Genomic DNA, 25,570 nt, shown 5'->3' on the forward strand with positions numbered 1-25,570 from the left:
ATCGGTCTAGGCCTAATCCACCTATTGGAGATAACCAATCCTCCGCCAGGTAATAGGGTTCCAAACCCTGATTCATATCTATCATACAGTCTTTCCAATTTTCTAAAGACTTTGGTTGCGACATAAGACATTCTTGACCTAAACACTCACCCGGAGGATGCCTCTTACTAATGAGACACTCCATTAGGAATAACGGGTCTCAACACTAGCCTGACGACTGTCTTGATTCTGGTTCCCTCGGAACCTCTTGTTCTGCCTCGAGCCACCGGATGCAGTGGATGATTTCCTCCTCCAGTCCATGGCCGAACCACTACCTCCCCTGCTGAAACCTGACGCAGAAGGGGTAGGAGCCCCGCCACATTCCGAAGTCCTAACTGATTCCACATACATCTAGTTGCGCCCTCAGCTCACCATGCTTTCTTCGCCATCTCAGCTTAGATGGTCTTATCGTCGGTAGTGATCATAAGGTCATACTTGATCTTCACCTTAAGTCCATCGAGATATTTTCTTTCTTACTGAAATCGGTTGGCGCAAATCCCGAGGCTAACCTCGCCAACCGGCTGAACTGAGTAATATATTCCGTCATGCTCATATTCTCTCGCTGGGTCAGGTGGGCGAACTCTTTCCTCTTGGCGCTTCTGACCGCCTCGTTATAACATTTAACGCTGAAGAGTTCCTAAAACCTTTCCCAGGTCATAGTGATAACGTCATGGATCTAAGACACCATGTCCCACCAGACCAGAGCGTCTTCTTAAAACTGAAAAGTGGCACTCACCACTCTGTCGTTCCCGGTGACACCCATAAAGTTCAAGATCTTGGTGATCACCGTCAGCCACTGCTCGGCTTTCATCACGTCCGGACCTCCCAGGAAAACCGGAGGTGCCTGCTTCCGGAACCGCTTGTACAATGGTTCCAATCTATGGGCCGCCACCACTATCTCGGCCTGGGCAGCAGGGGCAGGTGCCCCTGGAACTATGGGCACAGGAACTGCAGGAGCACCCTGCTGTCTCAACCTCTGAATCTCGAGATCTTGCTCTTCTATCCGGGCTTGCATTTCGCAAACCGTAACTTCCCAATTCTGGGCTTCCTGATTGACTTGGGCAGCCTGCGGCGAGTTAACATCACTCCAACCGCGAACCCTGCCCCTGGGACCTCTACCTCGGCCCATAACACTTGAGGGGAACTGAGCTCCTCGACCTTGATCTGACCCGACTGAGATGCCCTGACTCCTAATATTTCGTCTGGCGTCCATCTAGTCTGAACCGCCTCGAAATCCCGAGTTGGCACTCAGGTCACGATCATCGAGAGCTTACTAATGCCGCTTAATTTGGAAATTAAAAACGAAACATGCGCCTATTCTACTATCAGGCTACTAACATGCTTCCTAACAGGCTTTTCTTTTTCATAACTGAATAAAATAAACTACTAAAGCAATAAAGGCTTACTGAACCGTGAAACGAGCTAACTGCTGATGATGATTGTACATGTCGTGACGATCTTCGGAAGACAACCTGGCAGCTCTGATACCAAATTGTAACACCCTAACTACCATAGGCGTATTACGTGAGTTTTAAACATACTGTGCAGCTCGTTGCTAATCAACGAGGTTTATGGAAAAACGTGATTAATTAAAATTTTGCTTTTTAATTAAACTTATCAACAATATTACAAAAGACTCGGGATCCCGATTATAAAAATCATTTACAAAAAGATTTAACTGATTAACTGTTACAAAAATAAAAGTCGTCTAACGACCAGTTACAAAAATCAGCCTCGCTGTCCCGATGATCGTACGCTCCAGGCCTAACCGCCCCGACATGTACAACCTCATAAGCTCGCTCACGGTCCATCAGCTATAGCCTTGCCTTTACCTACACATGAACATAAACTGTGAGTCGACAGACTCAGTAAGAAAAGCATAATAATACTCATACATAATACTAACTGTCGTGTCCAACACGATACTGAGTCCCGCTACTGCCATGTCCAACATGGTGCGAGCCACTACGCCATGTCCAACATGGTACTGAGTTCTGAACGTTCATAGGGACGGTACTATTGACACGTAACAACCTGATCGGTCGAACCGGTCATATTCCGGCTGCTGGTCATACTCCAGCCTGTACCGACGTGTTACTATATCCTCCTGATCGGTCGAACCGGTCATACTCCGGCTGCTGGTCATACTCCAGCCTGTACCGACGGGATACGTAAATAGCACGGAACCACCAACCAAGTGTCAGCCTGATCGGTCAAACCGGTCATACTCCGGCTGCTGGTCATACTCCAGCCTGTACCGACGTGACAGGGTTGGATGGTTCGAAGCCAACATACAACTAATGTAATCTAATAGGCTTCCTACATGCTCGCTAAACATGTAATCTACATATGCATACTGTTATACTAATCTTACCTGGATTCCGAATTCAGGTGTGCCGGTCAACCCGACCGGGCCGAAGCTGAGCGGCGGATTATAGGCTCCTAAACCATAAAAATCACAACGCTATAAGTGACACGCTAAATCACTTCCCGGGGACTAAAACTAGGAACTAAAAGTTTCCCTATCGATAAAAAGCATGGCAATACCCCTAAAAACATAAAAATGAGGAAAACTAGGGTCCCTGAATTTTCCCCAACCGGTAGACCGGTTGCCCAACCGGAATTCCGGTTCTGGAAAATTCAGAACCCTCATCCGGAATTCCGGATGCACAACCGGAATTCCGGTTCCTCGCGACGACAAACCCAAATTTTCATAACTCGACCAATTCAACCCCAAATGGTTCCAAACTTTCCAGACCTGTTCTATACCTTCCCTAGAACATTTCTAAGGCCTCAAACTAACCCAGAAATCACAGATTCAAAAATCACCATGTGAGCTCCAAGCTTCGAGTAAAAACTCAAACTTGGCTAAAGCTCACTCACAAGCCTCAAGCTAGCTTAGAATCACATAATCAAGCATAGAAATACTGCAGAAATCAAAACCTAGCTCATGCAACAACTACAGCCACCAATTTCTCAATTTTTTCTTTGAAAACCACACTTTTGCATAAGAAAATTCTAGCATGCTCAACCTAGGAATCATACACCACAAGTAGCTTAATTAACATCTAAAAATCATGATTTAACCTCAGAAATCAATAATCAAACTCAGCAGCAACAACATTCAAATTAACATGCATTAACTCATTTTTTTATCAAAAATTCCAAGAAGACCAAGAAGAACAAGTAAGAGATACATACCACCATCAAGAGTTCCTAAAAAGTGATGAATCAAGCTTGAAAAACCCAGCCTTTGAATCCCCAATACCCAGCCGAAAAAGAGAGAGAGCTTTGAGTGTGTGAGTTTTGAAATTTTCTTTCTAATTTGACTAAGTGCTGAATTTTGTGAAAAAAAAGAATATAAGCCACAAATCATATTTTATTTCAGCCAACAAATTAAAATGAAATAACCATTTGATCCATTTAATAAATCACATAAGACAAAACACTAATGGGGCAAAAAGACCATTTTGCCCCTCCACCATAAAACCACATAAATCAAACTAAAGGGGTATTTTTGGGACATTCTAAATTCCCGGCCATTCCCGACATTCCCAATGTCTAAAACCCGTCCCCAAACTACTAACATACTAAGTTGTGATTTCTACTGAGCCAAACGCCGAGTTCCAAAATACCGGGCACCGGAAATGCAAAATATGCAACTACTGAATAACATAACCATGCATTTCTGAATTCCATAAATAACAGTAATAAATTATTTAAATAGCTATAAATAATTTCTTAATTAATCATAACCAACTAATAATTTCCAAATTAACTAAGCGGGCTTTACATGGTACATCTTAGTGGTGCCGGGATGCAGAGAATACGGGGTAGAATGAGCCTCCTCAAAGATCTCATTTCTAAGTTCCACACTATTCGGAACACAAACCCTGGCTTTATACAAAAGCATCCCACTGTCTGACACTGAAAAGTCCTTGGCTTGACCAGCCAACACCTCATCTCGAGCCTTTACTAACTCTGGATCTGTCATCTGAGCGACTTTTATTATTTCCAACAGATCAGATTGCAGCGTTAAGTTGTGAAGCTGACCTACCACAAACTCAATGCTGGATCTAACCATATCCTCTGCTAGCTGAGGTGAGATCTGAACCATACTAGCTACTTGCCCGGGACCCTTTCTGCTCAAGGCATCGGCCACTACATTGGCTTTTCCGGGGTGATAGAGGATCTCACAATCGTAATCCTTCACTAATTCCAACCAACGCCTTTGTCTCATATTCAAATCCTTCTGAGTAAAGAAATACTTGAGACTTTTATGGTCGGTATAGATCTCACACTTCTCCCCGTAAAGATAATGTCGCCAAATCTTCAATGCGAAAACCACCGCGGCCAGCTCTAGGTCATGAGTCGAGTATCGCTGTTCATAATCCTTTAACTGACGGGAGGCATAAGCGATGACCCGATCGGCTTGCATCAATACACACCCCAAACCCTGTTTGGATGCGTCACAATAAACTACGAACTTCTCTTTATCCGAAGGCAAAGCTAGCACTGGAGCGGTAATCAACCTCTGCTTTAGCTCCTGGAAACTAGCTTCGCACTTGTCTGACCAAATAAATCGCTGATTCTTCTTTGTAAGCTCAGTTAGGGGCATTGAAATTTTGGAGAACCCTTCGACGAACCTACGGTAGTACCCAGCTAAACCCAATAAGCTTCTAATCTCTGTCACTGTCTTCGGCCTTGGCCAATCCCTGACGGATTCAATCTTCCCGGGATCCACCTTGATCCCATCTTTGCTCAGAATGTGCCCTAGGAAGGACACCTGAGATAGCCAGAACTCACATTTCTTGAACTTGGCATAAAGCTTATGTTCTCGAAGCCGTTGCAGTACCATCTGAAGATGTAACTCATGCTCCTCTTCTGATTGAGAGTACACGAGGATGTCGTCGATAAACACAATCACACAGATATCGAGGAAATCCTTGAATACTCTATTCATCAGGTCCATGAATGCTGCAGGAGCATTGGTTAGTCCGAATGACATAACCAGAAACTCATAATGTCCATACCTAGTGCGGAAAGCCGTCTTTGGAATGTCCTCCTCTCGGATTCTCAACTGATGATAACCCGAACGGAGATCAATCTTAGAAAAGACCGTCTTCCCCTGAAGCTGATCGAACAAGTCATCGATCCTAGGTAATGGATATTTATTCTTCACCGTTAGCTTGGTCAACTCCCTGTAGTCGATGCACATCCTCATAGATCCATCCTTCTTCTTGACGAATAAAACCGGGGCTCCCCAGGGTGACACACTGGGCCGAATGAACCCTATGTCAAGTAACCCTTGGAGCTGAATCTTTAATTCCTTAAGCTCAGCTGGAGCCATTCTATACGGGGCTTTGGAAACCGGTTCCACCCCTGGTGCCATGTCTATCACGAAATCAATCTCCCGCTGAGGTGGTAACCCTGGAAGTTCTTCGGGAAAAACATCCAAAAATTCCCGAACTACTTTAATGTCCTCTGGCCGAATGGTATCTGGCCGAGTGGTGTCCACCACCACGGCCAGAAACCCTAAGCAACCGCCGTGCAACAATTCCCTAGCTGACATAGCCGAGATCACCGGGATCCGAGATCCCTGAACTGAACCAACAAATACAAATGGTTCTTCTTTTTCCGGTTGGAAGACCACCATCTTCCTTTTACAATCAATGCTCGCCGAATATTTAGATAGGAAATCCATTCCTAAAATAATATTGAATTCGACTAAACTCATCTCTATCAGATCAACACTTAACTCTCTACCATCTATCCTGATCGGCATAAACCTAATCCACCTATTGGAGATAACCAATTCTCCGCCAGGTAACAGGGTTCCAAACCCTGATTCATATCTATCATACGGTCTACCCAATTTACTAAAGACTCTGGCCGCCACATAAGAATGCGTAGCCCCAGAATCAAACAGCACTGAATATAGCGAGTTGTTAATAGAAAGCTGACCTGTGACAACTGATGGGCTGGCATCTGCATCAGCCTGCGTGATAGCGAACACCCTGGCTGGAGTGGGTATCGCTGGAGCTCTCGGTGCCTCTGATCGGAGCTGGGGACAGTCCCTCTTGAAGTGTCCGGGCATGCCACAAGGAAAGCATTCCTGACCTTTACACTCACCCCGATGGTGCCTCTTGCAACTAGGGCACTCAGGATAGGAGAATCGGGTCTCAGTACCACCAGGACGACTCCCTCTGTTCTGGTTCCCCCGGAACCTCTTGTTCTGACTCGAGCCACCGGAAGCAGTGGGTGCTCTCTTCCTCTGATCAATGGCTGAACCACTACTCCCCCTGCTAAAGACTGATGCAGGAGGGGTAGGAGCCCCGCCACTCACCGGAGTACTGGCTGATTCTGACAAACACCCAACTGCGCCCTCAGCTCGCAGTGCCTTCTCCACCATCTGAGCATAGGTGGTGCTGTCGTCCGTGGTAATCATCAGATCATGCCTGATCTTGGCATTCAAACCGTCAAGATACTTCTCCTTCTTACTGAAGTCGGTCAGCACAATTCCCGAGGCTAACTTCGCCAACCGATCAAACTGAGTAGTATACTTAGTGACGCTCATGTTCTCACGCTGAGTCAGGTGAGCGAACTCTTTCCTCTTGGCGCTTCTGACCGCCTCGTTGTAGTACTTTGCGTTGAAGAGTTCCTGGAACCTTTCCTAGGTCATGGTGGTGACGTCATGGATCTGAGACACCATGTCCCACCAGACCAGAGCGTCCTCCTGGAACTGGAATGTGGCGCACACCACTCTGTCGTTACCGGTGACACCCATGAAGTTCAAAATCTTGGTGATCACCGTCAGCCACTGCTCGGCTTTCATCACGTCCGGACCTCCAAGGAAAACCGGAGGTGCTTGCTTCCGGAACCGTTCGTACAAAGGTTCCAATCTATGGGCCGCCACCACTATCTCGGCCTGGGCGGCAGGGGCAGGTGCCACTGGAACTACGGGCACTGGAACTGCAGGAGCACCCTGCTGTCTCAACCTCTGAATCTCGAGGTCTTGCTCTTCGATCCGGGCTTGCATCTCCGCAAACCGTAACTCCCAATTCTAGGCTCCCTGATCGGCTGGGGAAGCCTGGGCAGCCTGTGGTGGGTTCTCATCACCCCGACCACGAGCCCTGCCTCGGGGACCTCTACCTCGGCCCTTAACAAGTGGGGGAAACTGAGCTCCCTGACCTTGATTCGACCCCACTGAGTTGCCCTGACTCCTGGTGGTCCGCCTGGCGTCCATCTGATTAGAACCGCCTGCGAAACCAAGAGTTGGCATATCAGGTCGTATTCAAGGAGAGCTTAGTAATGCCGCTTAATTTGGAAATTAAAAACGAAACATGCGCCTATTCTACTATCAGGCTACTAACATGCTTCCTAACATGCTTTTCTTTTTCATAACTGAATAAAATAAACTACTAAAGCAATAAAGGCTTACTGAACCGTGAACCGAGCTAACTGCTGATGATGATTGTACATGTCGTGACGATCTTCGGAAGACAACCTGGCGGCTCTGATACCAAATTGTAACACCCTAACTAACATAAGCGTATTACGTGATTTTTAAACACACTGTGCAGCTCGTTGCTAATCAACGAGGCTTATGGAAAAACGTGATTAATTAAAATTTTGCTTTTTAATTAAACTTATAAAATAATATTACAAAAGACTCGGGATCACGATTATAAAATCATTTACAAAAAGATTTAACTGTTTAACTGATACACAAAATATATGTCGTCTAACGACCAGTTACAAAAATCAGCCTCGCTGTCCCGATGATCGTACGCTCCAGGCCTAACTGCCCCGACATGTACAATCTTCACAAGCTCGCTCACGGCCCATCAGCTTTAGCCTTGCCTTTACCTACACATAAACGTAGTACTGTGAGTCGACAGACTCAGTAAGAAAAGCATAATAATACTCATACATAATTCTAACTGTCGTGTCCAACACGATACTGAGTCCCGCTACTGCCGTGTCCAACACGGTACTGAGCCACTACTGTCATGTCCAACATGGTACTGAGTTCTGAACGTTTATAGGGACGGTACTATTGACACGTAACAACCTGATCGGTCGAACCGGTCATACTCCGGCTGCTGGTCATACTCCAGCCTGTACCGACGTGTTACTATATCCTCCATATCGGTCGAACCGGTCATACTCCGGCTGCTGGTCACACTCCAGCCTGTACCGACGGGATACGTCAATAGTACGGAACCACCAACCAAGTGTCAGCCTGATCGGTCAAACCGGTCATACTCCGGCTGCTGGTGATACTCCAGCCTGTACCGACGTGACAGGGTTGGATGGTTCGAAGCCAACATACATAACTAATGTAATCTAATAGGCTTCCTACATGCACGCTAAACATGTAATCTACATATGGAAACTGTTATACTAATCTTACCTGGATTCCGAATTCAGGTGTGCCGGTCAACCTGACTGGAACTGAAGCTGAGCGGCGGATTATAGGCTCCTAAACCATAAAAATCACAACACTATAAGTGACACGCTAAATCACTTCCCGGGGACTTAAACTAGGAACTAAAAGTTTTCCTATCGATAAAAAGCATGGAAATACCCCCTAAAACATAAAAACGAGGAAAAACACGGGTTCTGGGAATTACTGGACCCTCATCCGGAATTCCGGTTGCACATTCCTCGCAGGAATTTTTGAAAAATTCCTAACTCAACCAAATCAAACCCAATTCATACCCAACCTTCCAGACCTGCTCTAAATACCCCAAAGAACATTTTCAAGGCACAACAACAACCCAGAAACCTCAAATACAAAATTTGCCATTAAAGCTCAAGCTTTGAGTTCTAAACTCAAACTTGAACAAAACCACCTAACAAGCATTCAAACTAGCTTAAATCCTCTTAAACTAGCATAATATAATCTCTGAAAACAAACAGAAACATTAACAACAATACAGCAATAGTTTCCCAACAATTTCTTCAAAATTTACATTTTTGAGCTAGAAAATCCAAACTTGAAACAAGGTAGCCTACATGCATTTCTAACAACTTAATACACCTCAATTTAACATGCTTACACCCCAAAAATTAACAATAAAACACAGCAATAACAACAGCCACAATTCATGCATGCATTACATCAAATTTTCATAAAACTCAAGAAAACACAAAGGGGAAGTTCTAAGAGATCAAACCTTGATTAGATTACACAAAGAGGAGGTGAGAATCACAAGAATTTAAGCAGAAAAATCCCAGCCCTAGCAGCCAAGCCTTGGCCGAAAAGAGAGAGAGAGCTTTGAGTGTGTTTGAAAATTCTATTTTTCTTTTCTAAGTGTTTTTTGTAAAAATGAAGGAAATAAACATAAAGCCACTTAAATGCACTTATTTCAGCCAACAAATAATCAAATAAAAATTAATTTTTCCAATAATAATTACACTAGAAGACAAAACACTAATGGGGCAAAAAGACCATTTTGCCCCTCCACCATAAAACCACATAAATCATACTAAAGGGGTATTTTTGGGAAATTCTAAATTCACGGCCATTCCCGACATTCCTAATGTCAAATAAACCGTCCCAAACTAATAACATGCTAAGTTGTGATTTCTACTGAGCCAAACGCCGAGTTCCAAAATACCGGGCACCGGAAATGCAAAATATGAAAACTACTGAATAACATAACCATGCATTTCGGAATTCCATAAATAACAGTATAATAAATTATTTAAATAGCTATAAATAATTTCATAAATAATCATGATTAACTGATAATTTCCAAATTAACTAAGCGGGCTTTACAATCTACATCGAGATGGGATTTCTTTACCGTTCTCACCCCTCAATGTATTTTGCCCCTTAAAACACTTAGCTACCTGTAAATGGTGTTTACTGATCTAATAATTAGTCAGTTAAATAAGAGCTCATCCATTTACTTCTATTTGCTAAGCTCGAAGGGAATCATCACTTGACTTCTATACACCAGTAAAAGCTATAGATTCCATATTTATGTTCAACACTCCCACTCAATCATACTATCATGTTCCCAAAATATACGTATCACCCTGACCCAAAAGTAGGCTTAAATAATAAATCAAAGAACATTAATAGCACTCCTGAGTTGAGCCCAACCATATCAAGATTTAGATTCTTTTAATCTTAAGATCAACTACTGATATTGACTTGTAAAGATATGTATAACGGTAAGTTTGTAATATCTTAACTTAGTTGCAATATCGGTCCAGTCCAATGTATACTCCATACATTCGAAACTAGTATACTTTACTAATGTCCTGGAAAGAACATAACACTTACTCCAAGTGTAAGTACACATCATCGCTGATTATCACATTAGTGTAAATCCAATAACACTGATGAAACAGGCACCAAAACTTTTGATTCATATGATCACAATCACATTCCACTGTGTTGACGATACTGTAATTGTGAATAAACATATGATCTGGATTTAACTTATTTTGTGTGTATGAATGTAATAAACATATTAAACCATTAGCATGTAAAATTCAGCAAACATCAATCACTTCAAATTTCTTATATTGATAACTAATCAGATTGTAAAGAGTTTTATTTAGGGCATAAAACCCAACATTATATTTGTATGTTTGTATGTGTAAGTGTTTTTATTATTGATGCAAATTCTATAATATTTTCAACTCTTCATAGAGTTATATTATATAAACACTAGAAATTATTTCTATGTTTATCAATAATTGTTCATTCTCATACAATTATTAAGAATTTGTTTAATAAAATGATCTTTTGATCTGATAGGGGTGGAGCAAAGTTAAGAAAACTATGCAGTTCAACGATCTTTTATATCTAATGAACTCTGGATAGTATTCAACTCCACATAAACTCTATCACACTAAGAGAATCATGATCTTTACAACCTTTAGTGGTGGATCATAATCTCTATATACTTAGGGGTGGAGGTTATCCATAGTACCCTATATGTATATTCTTAGGGGTGGAGTCCATTCCACAATTCCCTATGAAACACATATCTTGTTTAAACATAGAAGTAATATAATGAGTTAGCTATTGTCAATATAAATTCTTGATCTTGATTGTATGTTCCATTTCGATTTTACTGTTGTAAGTAAAAGTTTGATACCTTTGAAAGTTCTTTGTTAAAGTTTCACATTACCTTAATTGAGTGGGAGAATTTTAAAGTTCTATACCCATCTTCATTAGGTTGATAATTGTGATATGTCCTTAAGAACATTACTGAAAAGCAAATCTAACCATTCACATGGATAGGAATAGCTTATCAGAATTATGAGAATAAGATAAAGAACTCTAGTTCAGTCCATTCGAATGACTTGAACCTAGAATTCTTAATCCTCATAAAATTTTATGGTTTCTTAATTTTTCACTTCAAAATACTAGTCTGCTATGTTGATGACTTAGTCTTAACTTAAAGTTTCAGACTAATACAAAAGTCACAACTGGATAACTCTCCAAACAATAAAGAGGTTAAATCCATTATTTAACCAGACATCTGCTATTGAGTGGTAGCTATATGAGATGTAATCAAATAGGGAACATTAGAAGATATTCAAGAAAGATTTATGAAAGTGATCTATATGTCAGATATTAAAGAACTGTGTATCAGTTGTCTTTGTATCTCACCATCTAATTTCGAAATTTCTATGAGATGGTGCTTACTTTGGGGGTGGAGGAATTATTGAATAATAATTCAAGCTCTACTAGAGAAGAATTATAACTTTGTGTATTCAAAATCCAAGAAAGTTATATTACTGAAGATAAGTCTACACTGTATTATCTCAATTACATATTTTAAAATATGAGAGATATGTCTTCTGTTAATTCAGATGTACTTTTAAAATAGCAAAGATTTCAGTATCCCTTGATGAGTAAAGCATATAGTAAAGGATGTTTCATAAGTGTATTTATGAACTAGTTTCCAGAAGTTTGGGTGGATTCAAATATACTACACTTGATCTGAAGATCAAGACATCAGATTGACCTATTTGCACAGTTTGTTTTATATTAGTGCAAGTGGGAGTTTGTTGGGTTTTATGCCCTAAATAAAACTCTTTACAATCTGATTAGTTATCAATATAAGAAATTTGAAGTGATTGATGTTTGCATGAATTTTACATGCTAATGGTTTAATATGTCTATTACATTCATACACACAAAATCAGTTAAATCTAGATCATATGTTTATTCACAATTACAGTATCGTCCACACAGTGGAATGTGATTGTGATCATATGAATCAAAAGTTTTGGTCCCTGTTTCATCAGTGTTATTGGATTTACACTAATGTGATAATCAACGATGATGTGTACTTACACTTGGAGTAAGTGTTATGTTCTTTCCAGGACATTAGTAAAGTATACTAGTTTCGAATGTATGGAGTATACATTGGACTGGACCGATATTGCAACTAAGTTAAGATATTACAAACTTACCGTTATACATATCTTTCCAAGTCAATATCAGTAGTTGATCTTAAGATTAAAAGAATCTAAATCCTGATATGCTTAGGCTCAACTCAGGAGTGCTATTCATGTTCTTTGATTTATTAGTTAAGCCTAATAAATCAAAGAACATGTGTAAGGTTTTCTTAACTTTATATGTGTTTAATTTATCGTTTTAGAAAGTTCATATTTAGGGTGTTTAAACAACATACATGTGAGTAGATCTAAGATCCTGGTAAAATAAATATTCCAACAGTAGAGTATGCACAGTGGCGCTTATATTGAGAATGATATGCATGAATGTTTGGTAACCGGGATTAGGGTTATTACCCTAATAGGAACGGTCTAATAGCCTAGGGTTATTACCCTAGGGATATATGTGTATAAATGCCATTCCATATTAATTGAAATGTGATTTAGGGATTATGCGCTTAAGGCATAATCAGGTTGGACTCGGTACTCATAATCGAGAGGAACCACTTCTAAGGCCTTAATGTATTTAGACGTGTGAGAGCAGCACGTGGGTCTATGTCATGTAGATTTAAATAGATGTGTGAGTGCAACACATAGGTCTACGCCACGTAGACATAAATATGCATGTTGGTATAATAATTAGGTCTTTGTCATACAGACGTATGTGAATGGCATATCTATTAAATAGTATGATGAGCATATTATTATTGTTATTGTTTATATTGTCTTGTTGGGCTTGGCTCACGGGTGCTCTATTGTGCAGGAAAGGGTAAGGCATTAGCTGATCAGCCATGAGTTTTAGGAGTAGGGCAAAAGATGTACATGTTCATGCCATATCAGACCAAGCGGGTTGTGGGTCTATCAGTGTTGAACTTTTGAATTCTGTTTTGCCGCTTAGGTCGGCTAGAAAGAAAAGACTTGTAATTAAGTTTCTAAAGATTTTTGGGATCCCGACTATTTTGAAAGTTTAAATATATTACAAGTTTATTTTCATTCTCTTTAATATAAAATTTTAAATTCTGCGCTATTTTGGTTAGTAATCCCGATTAGGGGATTAGGGTTTCATTAGCATTTTTGGGTAGCGTGCCTAATTATTTAGGGCATTACAAGTTTAATCTTCATGAAGCATGCAATGATGAGTAGCAGTCTTATAGATTCTAATCGTGCCACTGGTGCAAAGGTTTCATCAAAGTCGATTCCCTCTACCTGACTGTATCCTTGAGCCACGAGCCTAGCTTTATTTCGAGTCACTGTCCCAAATTCATCAGACTTGTTTTTAAAAATCCATTTTGTCCCTATAACATTTGAACTATCTGGCCGAGGGACCATTATCCAGACACCAAGTCTTTTAAAATTTCCCATTTCATCCTGCATTATAGCCAAGCTGAACTCATCCAACAGGGCATCTCTGACACTTTTGGGCTCAATTTGTGATAGATAGCATGCAAAGGCTAACAAGTTCTGCAGTTTTCGTCTAGTGACCATGGTTTCATTCGAATCTCCTATGACAGTGGCTGAAGATGAGCTTTCTGAATCCAGGATGGGGGTCCATTTTTATACAATTTAGCTTGTTGGGGTTCTTTGGTCAGGGCACTATTAACTTCATTTCCTCTCTCTGGGTCACTGGCAGTAGCTTGATTGTCACCTGATACACCTGGTTCTGTATTTAGAGACTCAGTAGGAGTGTCAGGATACACTTGAGGCGGTCTAGTGATGACTGGTCTAGGTCCAGAGAGGACAGGGGCATCATCCTCGACCCACACTTCTTCATGTCCTTCTAAGTCATCAAATTTTACGTTCATTGATTCGACCACAGAGAGAGTCCTTTTATTGAATACCCTGTAAGCACGATTGTTGATGGAGTACCCAAGAAATGTCCCTTCATCACTTCTGGGATCAAACTTGGCCAAGTGATCACGTTCATTCAGAACATAACACGTACATCCAAAAATGTGCATGTGGCTAACGTTTGGAGGTCTTCCTTTCCATAGCTCATAAGCAGTTTTAGAGGTGCCAGTGCGAAGATGAACTCTGTTGCACACATAGCAGGCAGTATTGACAGCTTCAGCCCAAAATCGTTTTGAAATATCCTTGGCTTGCATCGTGACTCGAGCCATTTCTTGGAGGGTTTGTTTTTCTGCTCAACAACTCCATTCTGCTGAGGAGTTTTTGGGGCTGAAAATTCATGAAGAATTCCCATTCCATTACAGAACTCTGAGAATATGGAATTTTCGAACTCTTTTCCATGGTCAATCCTCAGCCTAAATACTTTTCCAACTTTGGAGTCTTTCTTAGTTTGCAGTCTCAATATCAAAGCAGAGAACAATCCGAATGTGTCAGACTTCTCTCTAAGAAATTCGACCTAGGTAAACCGAGAGTAGTCATCCACCAAGACCATTACATATCTTTTCCCATTGATACTTTCATTCTGCATTGGCCCCATCAGGTCCACATGCATTAGTTCCAACACACGTGAAGTGAGGAGTCTATTAATTGGGGGATGAGGTGTCTTATGCTGTTTTCCAAGCTGACATGGTCCACAGGCTCTCTCCTTGGACACTTTCATGTCAAGAATTCCCCTTACAGCTTGAAGCTTCACCAGTCTTTGGAGATCTCTGTAGTTCAAGTGCCCTAGCCTGCAGTGCCATAAGTCAGGTTTGTCCACGAAGGTCCTGTTGCACACTATGGTATTGTATACAGCATAGCACTGGTCCACAGTTCTGTTTCCTGTTAAGACAACATACAAATCAGATGAAACTAAACACTGAGTTTAAGTGAAACTTACAAAGAGGTTGTCGTCACACAATTGGTCGATGCTGATGAGATTGGCTTTGAGTCCTTCCACATACAGGACGTTCGTTAACTGAGCCACTACATTCACGTTCACATCACCTCTCCTAGCAATCTGCCCTTTGTTACCATCCCCAAAAGTCACGGATCCCCCTTTTTCGTCTTTGTAGTTAACTAGCAATTTCTTATATCCAATCATGTGACGAGAGCATCCACTGTCGAAGTACCACTGCCCTTCAACAAAAGCAGACAGGGATAGCTTTGCAACCAAACCAACACTAGGATTTGGTTTGGACTTTATTTTCCATTCTCGACGAGGTTCGTCCATGTGACTTATTTGGTTGAGGTAAACTATTGGGTCGATTGACCATTGCTTTCAAGTAATTCTGCAATTTGTAGCACTTGGGATGAATGTGACCTCTCCTATTACAGAAATGACATGTAGGAATGAAATTGTCATTCTGTAGCAGATTTTCTGCATCAGTCCTCCTTCCTTCAAACTTGAGTTTAGTGGGTCCAGTTGGAACTTGTCTCTTCTCAGATGAGTCAGATTCGTTAATGGTAGTTGGGATGTCAGGTAACTCATCTTCCTTCTTTGTTGAATCGACATTAGAGGGAAGAGAATTCTCAACAGACAGGTCATTACATTGTTTATACAACATCTTATATCCTAACGAGGTTCGATCACCATAGGGCTTCTGGAGCTGTAGTGTTTGATTGATAGCTTCTGTGCCTGGGGGAATGAATTGTAAAGCTTTCTTGGTTCTAATTAGATCAGCAGTGAGTTTATAGATCCAATTCTCCTTTTCATCAAGAAGTTTGTTGAGGTTTTTGACTGTGTCTTCTAACTTTTCTTTTTCAGTCTCCACTTGCTCTAGCGAACTGTTTAGACCACGGATCTGTTTAGTCATGTACTCCCATTGTGCAAACATTTCTTTATAAGCATTTTGTCGACCTGTGCTATCAGCTTCTGATGAAGTGGAGACTGCATCATCTTCAGACTCAACTGGATGACAGCTTTGGGCCATGAATGCCAGTACCTGCTTATCCTCATCAGATCCTTCACTGGCAGTGGAGTTCTTTTCTTCTTCACTATCACTCTAGGTTGCTGCAAGGGCCTTCTTCTTTTTTAGTGTGTTGGCGCACTCAGCCTGGATGTGGCCATATGCATCACACTCTCTGCACTTAGTTCCTCGACCTTTTTGATCAGTAGGAGCTTGTCCTTGCTTGAAATTTACACCTTTGTTTTTCTTGAGAAAATTTTCTTTGTCAGCTGGGGAATTTCTTCTGTAGTTCTTTTTGAAGAATTTTGCATAGTTTATCGTCAACAAGGCAATAGTTTTGTCAGTAATGCCATTCAATTTTTCTAGAACTGGTTTCTTATTTTCTTGGTGAATAAGTGCAATACTCGCATCTGATTTTTCTTTCACCACCTCCTTCCGTTTCTTGGTTTTCTTCCACCTGGACAGTGGCAGCTCATAATTTTGCAAGGACCCAATGAGTTCATCAAGATCGAGTTTCTCAATGTTTCTCATTTCTTCGATTGAGGTAACTTTGGACATGAATCTTCTGGGGAGAAAACCACGAACCTTTCAAACCAATTTTGAATTTGAGTAAGTCTTCCCCACAGCGTAGGATTCATTGGAGATATCACACAATTTTGCATGAAATTCAGCTACGGACTCATCCTCCTCCATGGTCAGATTTTAAAGGCCTTGGCCAAGGCACGCAATCTTGATTTCTTGACAGCATCAGTTACCTCATTTTTAATTTTCAGCTTCTCCCATGTTTCCTTTGCAATTTCACAATTGGCAATGACCTTCAACTGATTAGTGGAGACAGCATTAAACAGAGCATGAAGGGCCTTCGAGTTGAAATTAGCTCTTTCCATTTCAACTGTGGTCCATTGGCTCATAGGTTTAGTGATAACGATTTCATTCTCCATCATCATTGGTTTACACCACCATTCTTCTATGGACATCCATACTCTTTCATCTACAGCTCTCAAGAAGGCACGCATCTTGGTTTTCCAGTATGGATAGTTGGCTCCTTCAAGCATGGGAGGTCTCGAGGTAGATCCTCCTTCTCTAAACATTTCCATCTTGCACAAAGAAGTAGAGAACAGACACACAAATGTTCCGTAGTTCTTCGAGAGAGAACTCAGAGATGGTTAGTGATGACAGAATAATCCTCAAAATTGAATCAAGAATCAAGGATCAAGAATCAAACAACAGTAGGATCTAACACAATTTTTTAGAAAATTTCAGGCTCTGATACCAATTGAAAGTACAACTTGTTGATTTTAATGATCCAAATTACCAAGTTGATTATCTTTAGGTTGATTGATTTCAAGATATGAATTTTAGACTTGAATCGATAATAAAGCAGTAAAACACACAAAGATTTACAAGCTTCATCTGCACTGAGAACACATCTCAGCCGACTAGTGCTTGGGTTCCCCGAATGAGGGTAATCTCATCTACTTATTCTCAATAGTTTCGTATTACAATCTTCAATTCTCTCTAAAGGAATCTAATACAAACTTTACAGCAATTAGTAATGAATTACCAACAACAATCAAGAATCCTGATTGTTAGTGCACAATCCCTTGTGCAGCAACTGAGTTCTTCTTCGACATTTCTTCAACCTGAAATCCCTTCAGATCTGATAACGAAGTTGACACTGAACTCCCTTCAGTTAGAACTCAGCAACTCCAGGCTCTGATCTTTCTGCCATTGATGACCATCTTCAAACTATGCAATCAGACCTGTAGATACAACAACAAGAATAGCAAGACACGACACTAACTCCCACGAAGACAACTGAAATAACAAACTAATATGATTTAATGGATAAGCTGTTTGCAGACTAAAACCGACTATATATATCCACAAAACAGTCCACCTGGCACTAACTAACACTTAACAATAACTGACTTAACAGAACGTTAATGCAGATATAACAGATAAAAACTCCAAACACGACTAGACATTGTACATAACTAAACTGTCACAAAATAATGACACTTACAAGTGTGTATAGTTTCTTCTTCAAGTACAATTTATTTGTGAAGGATCTCTTCAGATAGATTGAGACCAATTTCTCCCGTAAACCGAATGTTGTTTCTTCACTTGACACTTCTCTCAGCACCTCAAACAAGTATGGCACTATGTGCTTTTGTCTCAATCTCTATGATCTTCTTCTTGTCATTTCCCAATTCTTTTTACTCTTCCTTATCAATGGCTTGATAGATTTCTTGATGAACAGAAAAGGCCTTCATTTTCTTTTTTGAACAAAGGATGATTATGCATTAAAAAAGGCCTCAAACATAACAAACTTTTGCAAAGCAGAATGAGCATTCAGCTCATTGAAAATACAATCTGGCGTAAAACAAGACCCCCTAGCAACACAATGGGCGACCTTATTAGCAGATTTACAAATAAAAGAAATTAAAACATTCTTTAAAGATAATAAAATTAAACGACAGTCAGCCACCAACAAACCAAATTGTGATGGCATCTGGACTGAACTATTTATTGCTTGAACCACCATCAACGCATCCGACTCGACAACCACATCTTTCCAACCTTTATCTTTAGCCCAACTCAACGCTTCTTTTATTATAATCACTTCAGCAATTTCAGGAAGAAGAATCACTTCTACTTGAAATGGATTCAATTAATCTTTCATTAGATTCACGAGCCACACAACAAAACCCGGACCTTTGATAGCTCTGTCCACATTCACCTTGACCTTTAAACTTTCTGGTTTACCCCAATGATTGCACTGAAAAGAAACACTAGTCTGAAAGAGGGACGACTAAGTTCTAGCAATCTTCCATTGGTCAAGGACTGACCGAGCCGACTTCACCACACTAGAAGCAGAACAAGGTTTTTGCTGCCACAAAACCTCATTTTGGATCTTCCACAAACTCCAACTGACCATTGCTGCATCAAGAACAATATCACCACGGTCCTCGTCTAAGAGTGCAAAAAACCAGCTGCTAAATTCTTGGTATAAATTAGAATTTAATGCAATAGCTGATAAATTCCAGCAACTACGAGCGAATCCACAACCAACAAGAACATGGAAAATTGTCTCATGCTCATCATTACAAAATGGACAAAATAAATCCACATTAGCGTGCTTTGTGCTAGGTTGAACCTTTGTTGGAAGGCAGCCTGTACAAGCCCTCCACAAGAAATGTTGAACTTTTGGAGGTACTTCAAGTTTCCACAATTTTTTCCAGCAATTTTCCTCTTCTAGATGCAGCCAACTCCCAGTAGCAGATTGCAGAAACTTACAAGCGCTCTTGACAGTATATAAACCCGAGTGTTCCATGTTCCAGTACCAAGAATCATCGTCTGTAGAACTACTTAACTGAATGCTCATAATCAAATTTCTATCCCTCTTCACAAATATATCATCAAGTAGCTCTAAGTCCTAAGATCTGTCACCCACGAGACCTTGATGTTCTGAAATAATGAAGGGGTTACTAACCATTGGCAGCCACGGATCAAGGAGGACACTAACAGATGAGCCAGTACCAATTGATCGCCTTGCACCATTCCTAACTAGAGCTTGGGCTTACCAAATACTACACCAAATAAAACTTGGATTCTGTCCGAGCTCAACTTGTAAAAAAGAACCATTTGGGTAATACCGGGCTTTATAAATCCTTTTCACTAACGTATCTTTTTTTGTGAGTAACCGCCGGCCTTGTTTTCCCAAAAAAGATAAGTTGTAATCACGGAGATTGCAAAATCCTAACCCACCAGCATGCTTATGTTGACAAAGGCGCTTCCAACTAAACCAACTAACTCCCTTGCTTGTAGAGTTGGATTGGGCTTTCCACAAAAATTTTGCCATCATACCTTCAAGGCTAGCACAAATGTCCTTAGTCAAAAGGAACACACTCATAGCATAACTTGGAAGAGCTTAAGCAACCTACTTAATCAACACTTCCTTACCCGCTTTGGATAAAAACTTAATTTCCCAACTAAAAATATATTGCCTCTTTTTTTCTTTTAGGAAACAAAGTATTGCATTCTTTTTCCTCCCCATAATGCAAGGTAAGCCCAAGTATAAGCTATCTTCATTGGCCTCGACCAATCCCATAATTACACAAACTTGACTCCGAACCTCCTCACTAGTGTTCTTACTGAAAAAAACTGAAGACTTATCAAAATTCACCTTCTGACCAAACCCCAATTCATAGCTTTGTAAAAGCTGAATAATATTTTGAGCTTGGTTTCCATTAGACTTACAATACAAATAACTATCATCCACAAAAAGCATATGAGAAACTCTTGGAGCACCTCTAGCAACTTTACACCCAGTTCACCATTGATGCCTTTCATACTTCTTCAATAGAGCCGAAAAGCCCTCAGCACAAATAAGGAGCAGATATGGAGATAGTGGATCCCCGTGTCTTAGGCCTCTACCAGGAAAAATTGGACCCATAGAATGACCCCCATGAGTGACATTATAGGTAATAGTAGAAACACATAACATGATCAAAAGTCACTGCACTCCAACATTTTTGATAGAAGCCCGGTGTCATGCCATCGGGGCTCAGGGATTTATCCGGATGCATCTGGAAGAGAGCTCTTTTTATTTCATCATTCAAAACCGGTTCAAGGAGCATGTTATTTTATTCAACCGTGACTGTACTAGGACTACAAACAACAACTTCAGAAAAATTAACTGCTGAAGGAGTGAATAAATCAGAGAAATAATAAAAAAAAACAAAGGCCTTCATTTTAATCCTCCATAATCTGAAATCATTTGCTCCATTGAGCTTGTCTACTTCACAACGTGCGAAAGCGATGAATCCCTTTCTTGATCCTATTTTTGCTTCAAGAACTGAACTTTGATGCCAACTATTGTTGGGAAAACAACAACTCAACCAGAACATTTAACACAAGAAATTGACAATGAAACCAATTAGAGTTTAAGTGTAATTTGAATGCAGCAATAATCAATGAAAAATAGAGTTAATCAAACACAATGAACACACCAACTTTACGAGGTACGAACAAGATGATGATGATCCAACTTGTCTATATCCCTGACCAGAACAACAACAAGGCTTTGAGAGTCTTTATTAGCTAATGAAGAACAGAGGATTACAAATGATTTAACTGTACAACTCAAGAAGCTTTGCTTCTGTTATAAACAACCTCATTAAGTAGTAATTATGATTAGAAATGCATCACACCATTAATGCCCTAAAGAACTCACTTCTCTCTTGCTTTACTCTTTAAACAACTCCTAAAATTCTCTATCTCGATCTGACTCTCTCTCTTAATGTGTTACCCAACTAACTTGAATGATGGCTTTATAGGCTTTGGTGTAGACCTGAGTACCAACTATCATAACAGACAATTGGTTAAGTTAGTTGCAGTAGTAGTATAATAGGAAGAGAGTAATATTTAGCCACGTACTCACAACAATATATTTATATTGAAAAGAAAGGACTCAAAACTAATATATATATATTTTTTAAATAAAATTTAATTTATGTATAACTAGAATCTGAATTCATGATCTGAAATAAATATATATTAATTATTTCTTTAAACAGTAAACACATTTGAAAATCCAAAATCATCTGTTTCCCTTATTTGTCTCATTTATTTTCCTTCTTTTGTTGGGTAAAAATCCCCAATGGATTGCTAGGGCAAGAGTTAGTCTTTTTGCTTACTGATTCCTATAACTATATGCCAAGAATATCTAAGAAACATATCATATTGCTGTTACATTATCTTCTCTTTGAATGGGGTTGACAAAGATTTTACCCAGTCCTCTTCCCCCAATATATTTTATTTACTATGTTTGCAGAAGCTTATAATTATGAAAAACATCGATGCTGGCGCTGCTGTTAGAATAAAGCAGTAGATTTTGGTCATCATTTCAACTTTTCAAGTAAGTAATCTTTTGTTCTTGCATTGAAAATTATATGTAGAATTGATTTTTTTTTTATTCATGGAAGTATGAAAATTACATGATCAATGTAAGAAAAAATTGTTCCTTTTTTCCACCAAAGAAATATAGTAATTTCTTCCTGAACTCATTGTCAAAGTGATGTAAAACAAGTTATAATAACTTCTTATAATCTTCCAAGTGCAGGAGTCTGTAATTAAAAGTTGACTTTGTAGACCAGATCGAGGACATTTTGATTTATCTCTTCTCCTTCTATTACGATCATTTCGTTACTGAGGACAAAGAATTGTTTAAGATCTATGCCATAAACCGCATTAACATCCAAAATCTCTGTCCTCATCATATTATTCCTTTTCTTGAACAATTCTCTTCGTGCATTTATCATTATTTAATATGGTGTCAACAAAAGAGAAATACCAATATTCTATAGCCTTACATATCAAGCTCTTGGCTCTCAAAATTATAAGTTTACGCAAAGTAATCTCATCTTTTGTCATCTTCACCTTAATTTTATTCACCGGCACAATGCTATTATATAACCTCCAATCCTATCTCCACCTCAACATAATATCTCCTCCACTAGCAATCCCAACATTTGATGATAAAGATGAAGCATTACTCATGAACCAGACCACAAGAACAGATTTACACGATGTGAGGCATAACATGGATGATAAAGAGTTGCTTTGGAGAGCTTCTATATTACCGAACATAAGCCAATACCCATTAAAAATCACTCCAAAAGTCGCCTTCATGTTCTTGACAAGAGGTGATTTGGAGCTGGCTCCTTTATGGGACAGGTTCTTCAAAGGGCACGAAGGCTTTTACTCCGTCTATGTTCATTCCTCCACTCCCTCTTTCAACAAAACAATGCCTACAAAATCTGCCTTTTATAACAGATGGATTCCTAGTAAGGTTAGTAAAATGTCGACACATTCATTTTCTTTTCATTTTCAACTTGAAAATACTTTATGACGAAAGAAGCCAGTTTTTGTATAGTTGTATCATTACTATACTGGGAGTGATTCACTTTTGAGTACATTTTTTTCTTTAATACTAAAAGCGTACATTTTGTTTTTTAAGGTATATTTTGATCTCACTAAAATTATTTTGCCATATATTTTTCTTTGTCGGCGAAAATCTTTTGGCGAGTAATAACAATTAAACATATGCTTAAATATGCTCTTGTAATTAATAATTATACTTTTCCTCAAGTATTTTTGTTCGCTCAGTAACGTACGCTATGATTGAAATTTTAATCGAATGTTCATGGCCGTGTACTTTCTTTTGGAAGTATAATTTTCGAATTGTATATGTACACATCATTAACCCATACAAATGGTGAAGTTTTGAACGATTAATTTGTTGCAGGAAGTAGAATGGGGAGGTGCTAGCATGGTTGATGCCGAAAGGCGCCTACTAGCCAATGCTTTACTTGACTTTTCAAACAAACGTTTTATTCTACTCTCTGAGTCATGCATTCCCCTATATAACTTCTCTATAGTGTACAACTATGTCATGGGCACAACCAAAGCCTTTCTAGAGGTTTTTGACTCCGATACCACGGTCGGCCGGGGCAGGTACAATATCAAAATGAGCCCACTCATTACGCTGCAGCAATGGCGAAAGGGTTCACAGTGGTTCGCTATAGACCGAACCTTAGCAATGGAGGTTGTTTCAGACCAAAAATACTTTGATCTCTTTGTGAGGTTTTGTCGTGGCAGATGTATCACTGATGAACACTACCTTCCCACATTTGTTAATATCAAGTTTGGGGAGATAACTTTAAATAGGTCATTGACTTGGGTTGGATGGAAAGCTTCTGGATTGATCCAACCCCATCCAAGGATGTTTGTCAGAGAAGATGTGAATATTGAGTTATTGGAAGGGCTTAGGCATGGAACTAAATGTGAGAACAACTGGATGAGAACCAATATTTGCCATTTGTTTGCAAGGAAATTTGCACCCAACACATTGGACAGGCTGTTGAGTACAGCTCCTACGTTAATGGAATTCAATTGATATTATATAAAATGCAATATTCTACTTAATAATGACAATTGATTTTATATATAATTATGCCAGAATATATCGTGGTCTCATCATTAGCTATATATATTATTATTCATGACTTTTAATTTCTCACTTATTGGGGTAGGAAATATTTGTGTAAGTAATTCTATTACGAGAGCCTAAACAATTCATGTTCCAACAAACTATGACTAATCTTATATTTGTCATGATCCATCAAACACATAAAGAACATGACAATAAAGCAAATCAATCATCTTCTCTGATTAAGAAGAGAATCATATACTAGTGACAAGTCTCTATTCTACACTAAGGTTAATATTGACAAATCCTCAAGCTTAAGCTCACTCATTGCTCCCCTTTCAGCCCCTCTCGCACACTCTCTTTAATGTGTAAAAAATCAATTTTAAATAAGTTAGACTTCCTTTATGAGTTTTATTAACTGAAAAAAACATTTCTAGTGACATGGACATCAATGTTTGACTCATGACAAGAAAGAAGACGTCACAAAGTTAAGTAGATCACCTGAGTCATAGTAGTCGACTTGGGAGGAGTCTCTAGCCATGTGCCCAAGTTGACTTCGAGAACTCTTAGATAGAAGTTCCGACTTTCATAACTCGTTTCTAACTGAATATCTTTCATTATTATGTGCCATTAAGACATAGAGCAATCAAATCCAGGTTTGGGAGCTAAAATTACATGAACTTGCACCCCAAAAGTCTACTTGGGCACCTAGGGTTTTACCCAGCACCTAAGTTGACATCCTAAATAGAGTTTCCGTTTTTGGGACCGTCTTACTGCAAATGGGCCAAACATTGTATTGGAACATGAGCTAGACATACTACGAACATATTTGAAGCATAAGAATTAGATATGGAGAAAATTCTTTTTTGAGCACCCACAGCACTCGGTGCACGAGCACCCAAAGCTCAGGTTGACAATTTATCAATCTAGGGGACTTCCAAGTATCAAATCAACGATCTGTTTTTGCATCATATTTGTCTTCATCAAAAACGGGGAACAAGTACAATCGGGGAAGAGATAACACTTCCTAGGGGTTAAAAGCAAGGCCCAATGCCCAAGTCGAGATTTTGTCAACCTAGACCGATTTCGATGATGTTTTTCGAAAACTCTTCCATGCATATTCTCTATTTTCAGCAAAGATTAAGATTCAAATATTTCCAAGTACCAAATGGAACTTCCAATGGGCAAAAACTTGGACTTAGCACCCAGGGTAATGTTGGGTTTTGTGCCCTAAATAAAACCCATTACAATCTAATCTAATTAGTTATCAATTTAAGAGATTTGAAGTGATTTATGTTAACATGTTATT

At 39.6% G+C, this 25,570-nt stretch overlaps 1 protein-coding gene across 1 annotated transcript; it reads left to right on the plus strand.

Moving 5' to 3' along the window:
• Positions 1–21,852: 21,852 nt before the first annotated feature.
• On the plus strand, positions 21,853–24,422 carry LOC115711402 (glycosyltransferase BC10-like). The gene is made up of 3 exons (XM_030639736.2): positions 21,853–22,188; positions 22,393–23,121; positions 23,578–24,422. The coding sequence occupies exons 2-3, from the start codon at positions 22,600–22,602 to the stop codon at positions 24,226–24,228; spliced, it is 1,173 nt and encodes a 390-aa protein (XP_030495596.2). The 5' UTR covers positions 21,853–22,188; positions 22,393–22,599; the 3' UTR covers positions 24,229–24,422.
• Positions 24,423–25,570: the final 1,148 nt, after the last annotated feature.

Source organism: Cannabis sativa, chromosome 3, assembly GCF_029168945.1.
Source record: "Cannabis sativa cultivar Pink pepper isolate KNU-18-1 chromosome 3, ASM2916894v1, whole genome shotgun sequence".
Classification (NCBI taxonomy): domain Eukaryota; kingdom Viridiplantae; phylum Streptophyta; class Magnoliopsida; order Rosales; family Cannabaceae; genus Cannabis; species Cannabis sativa.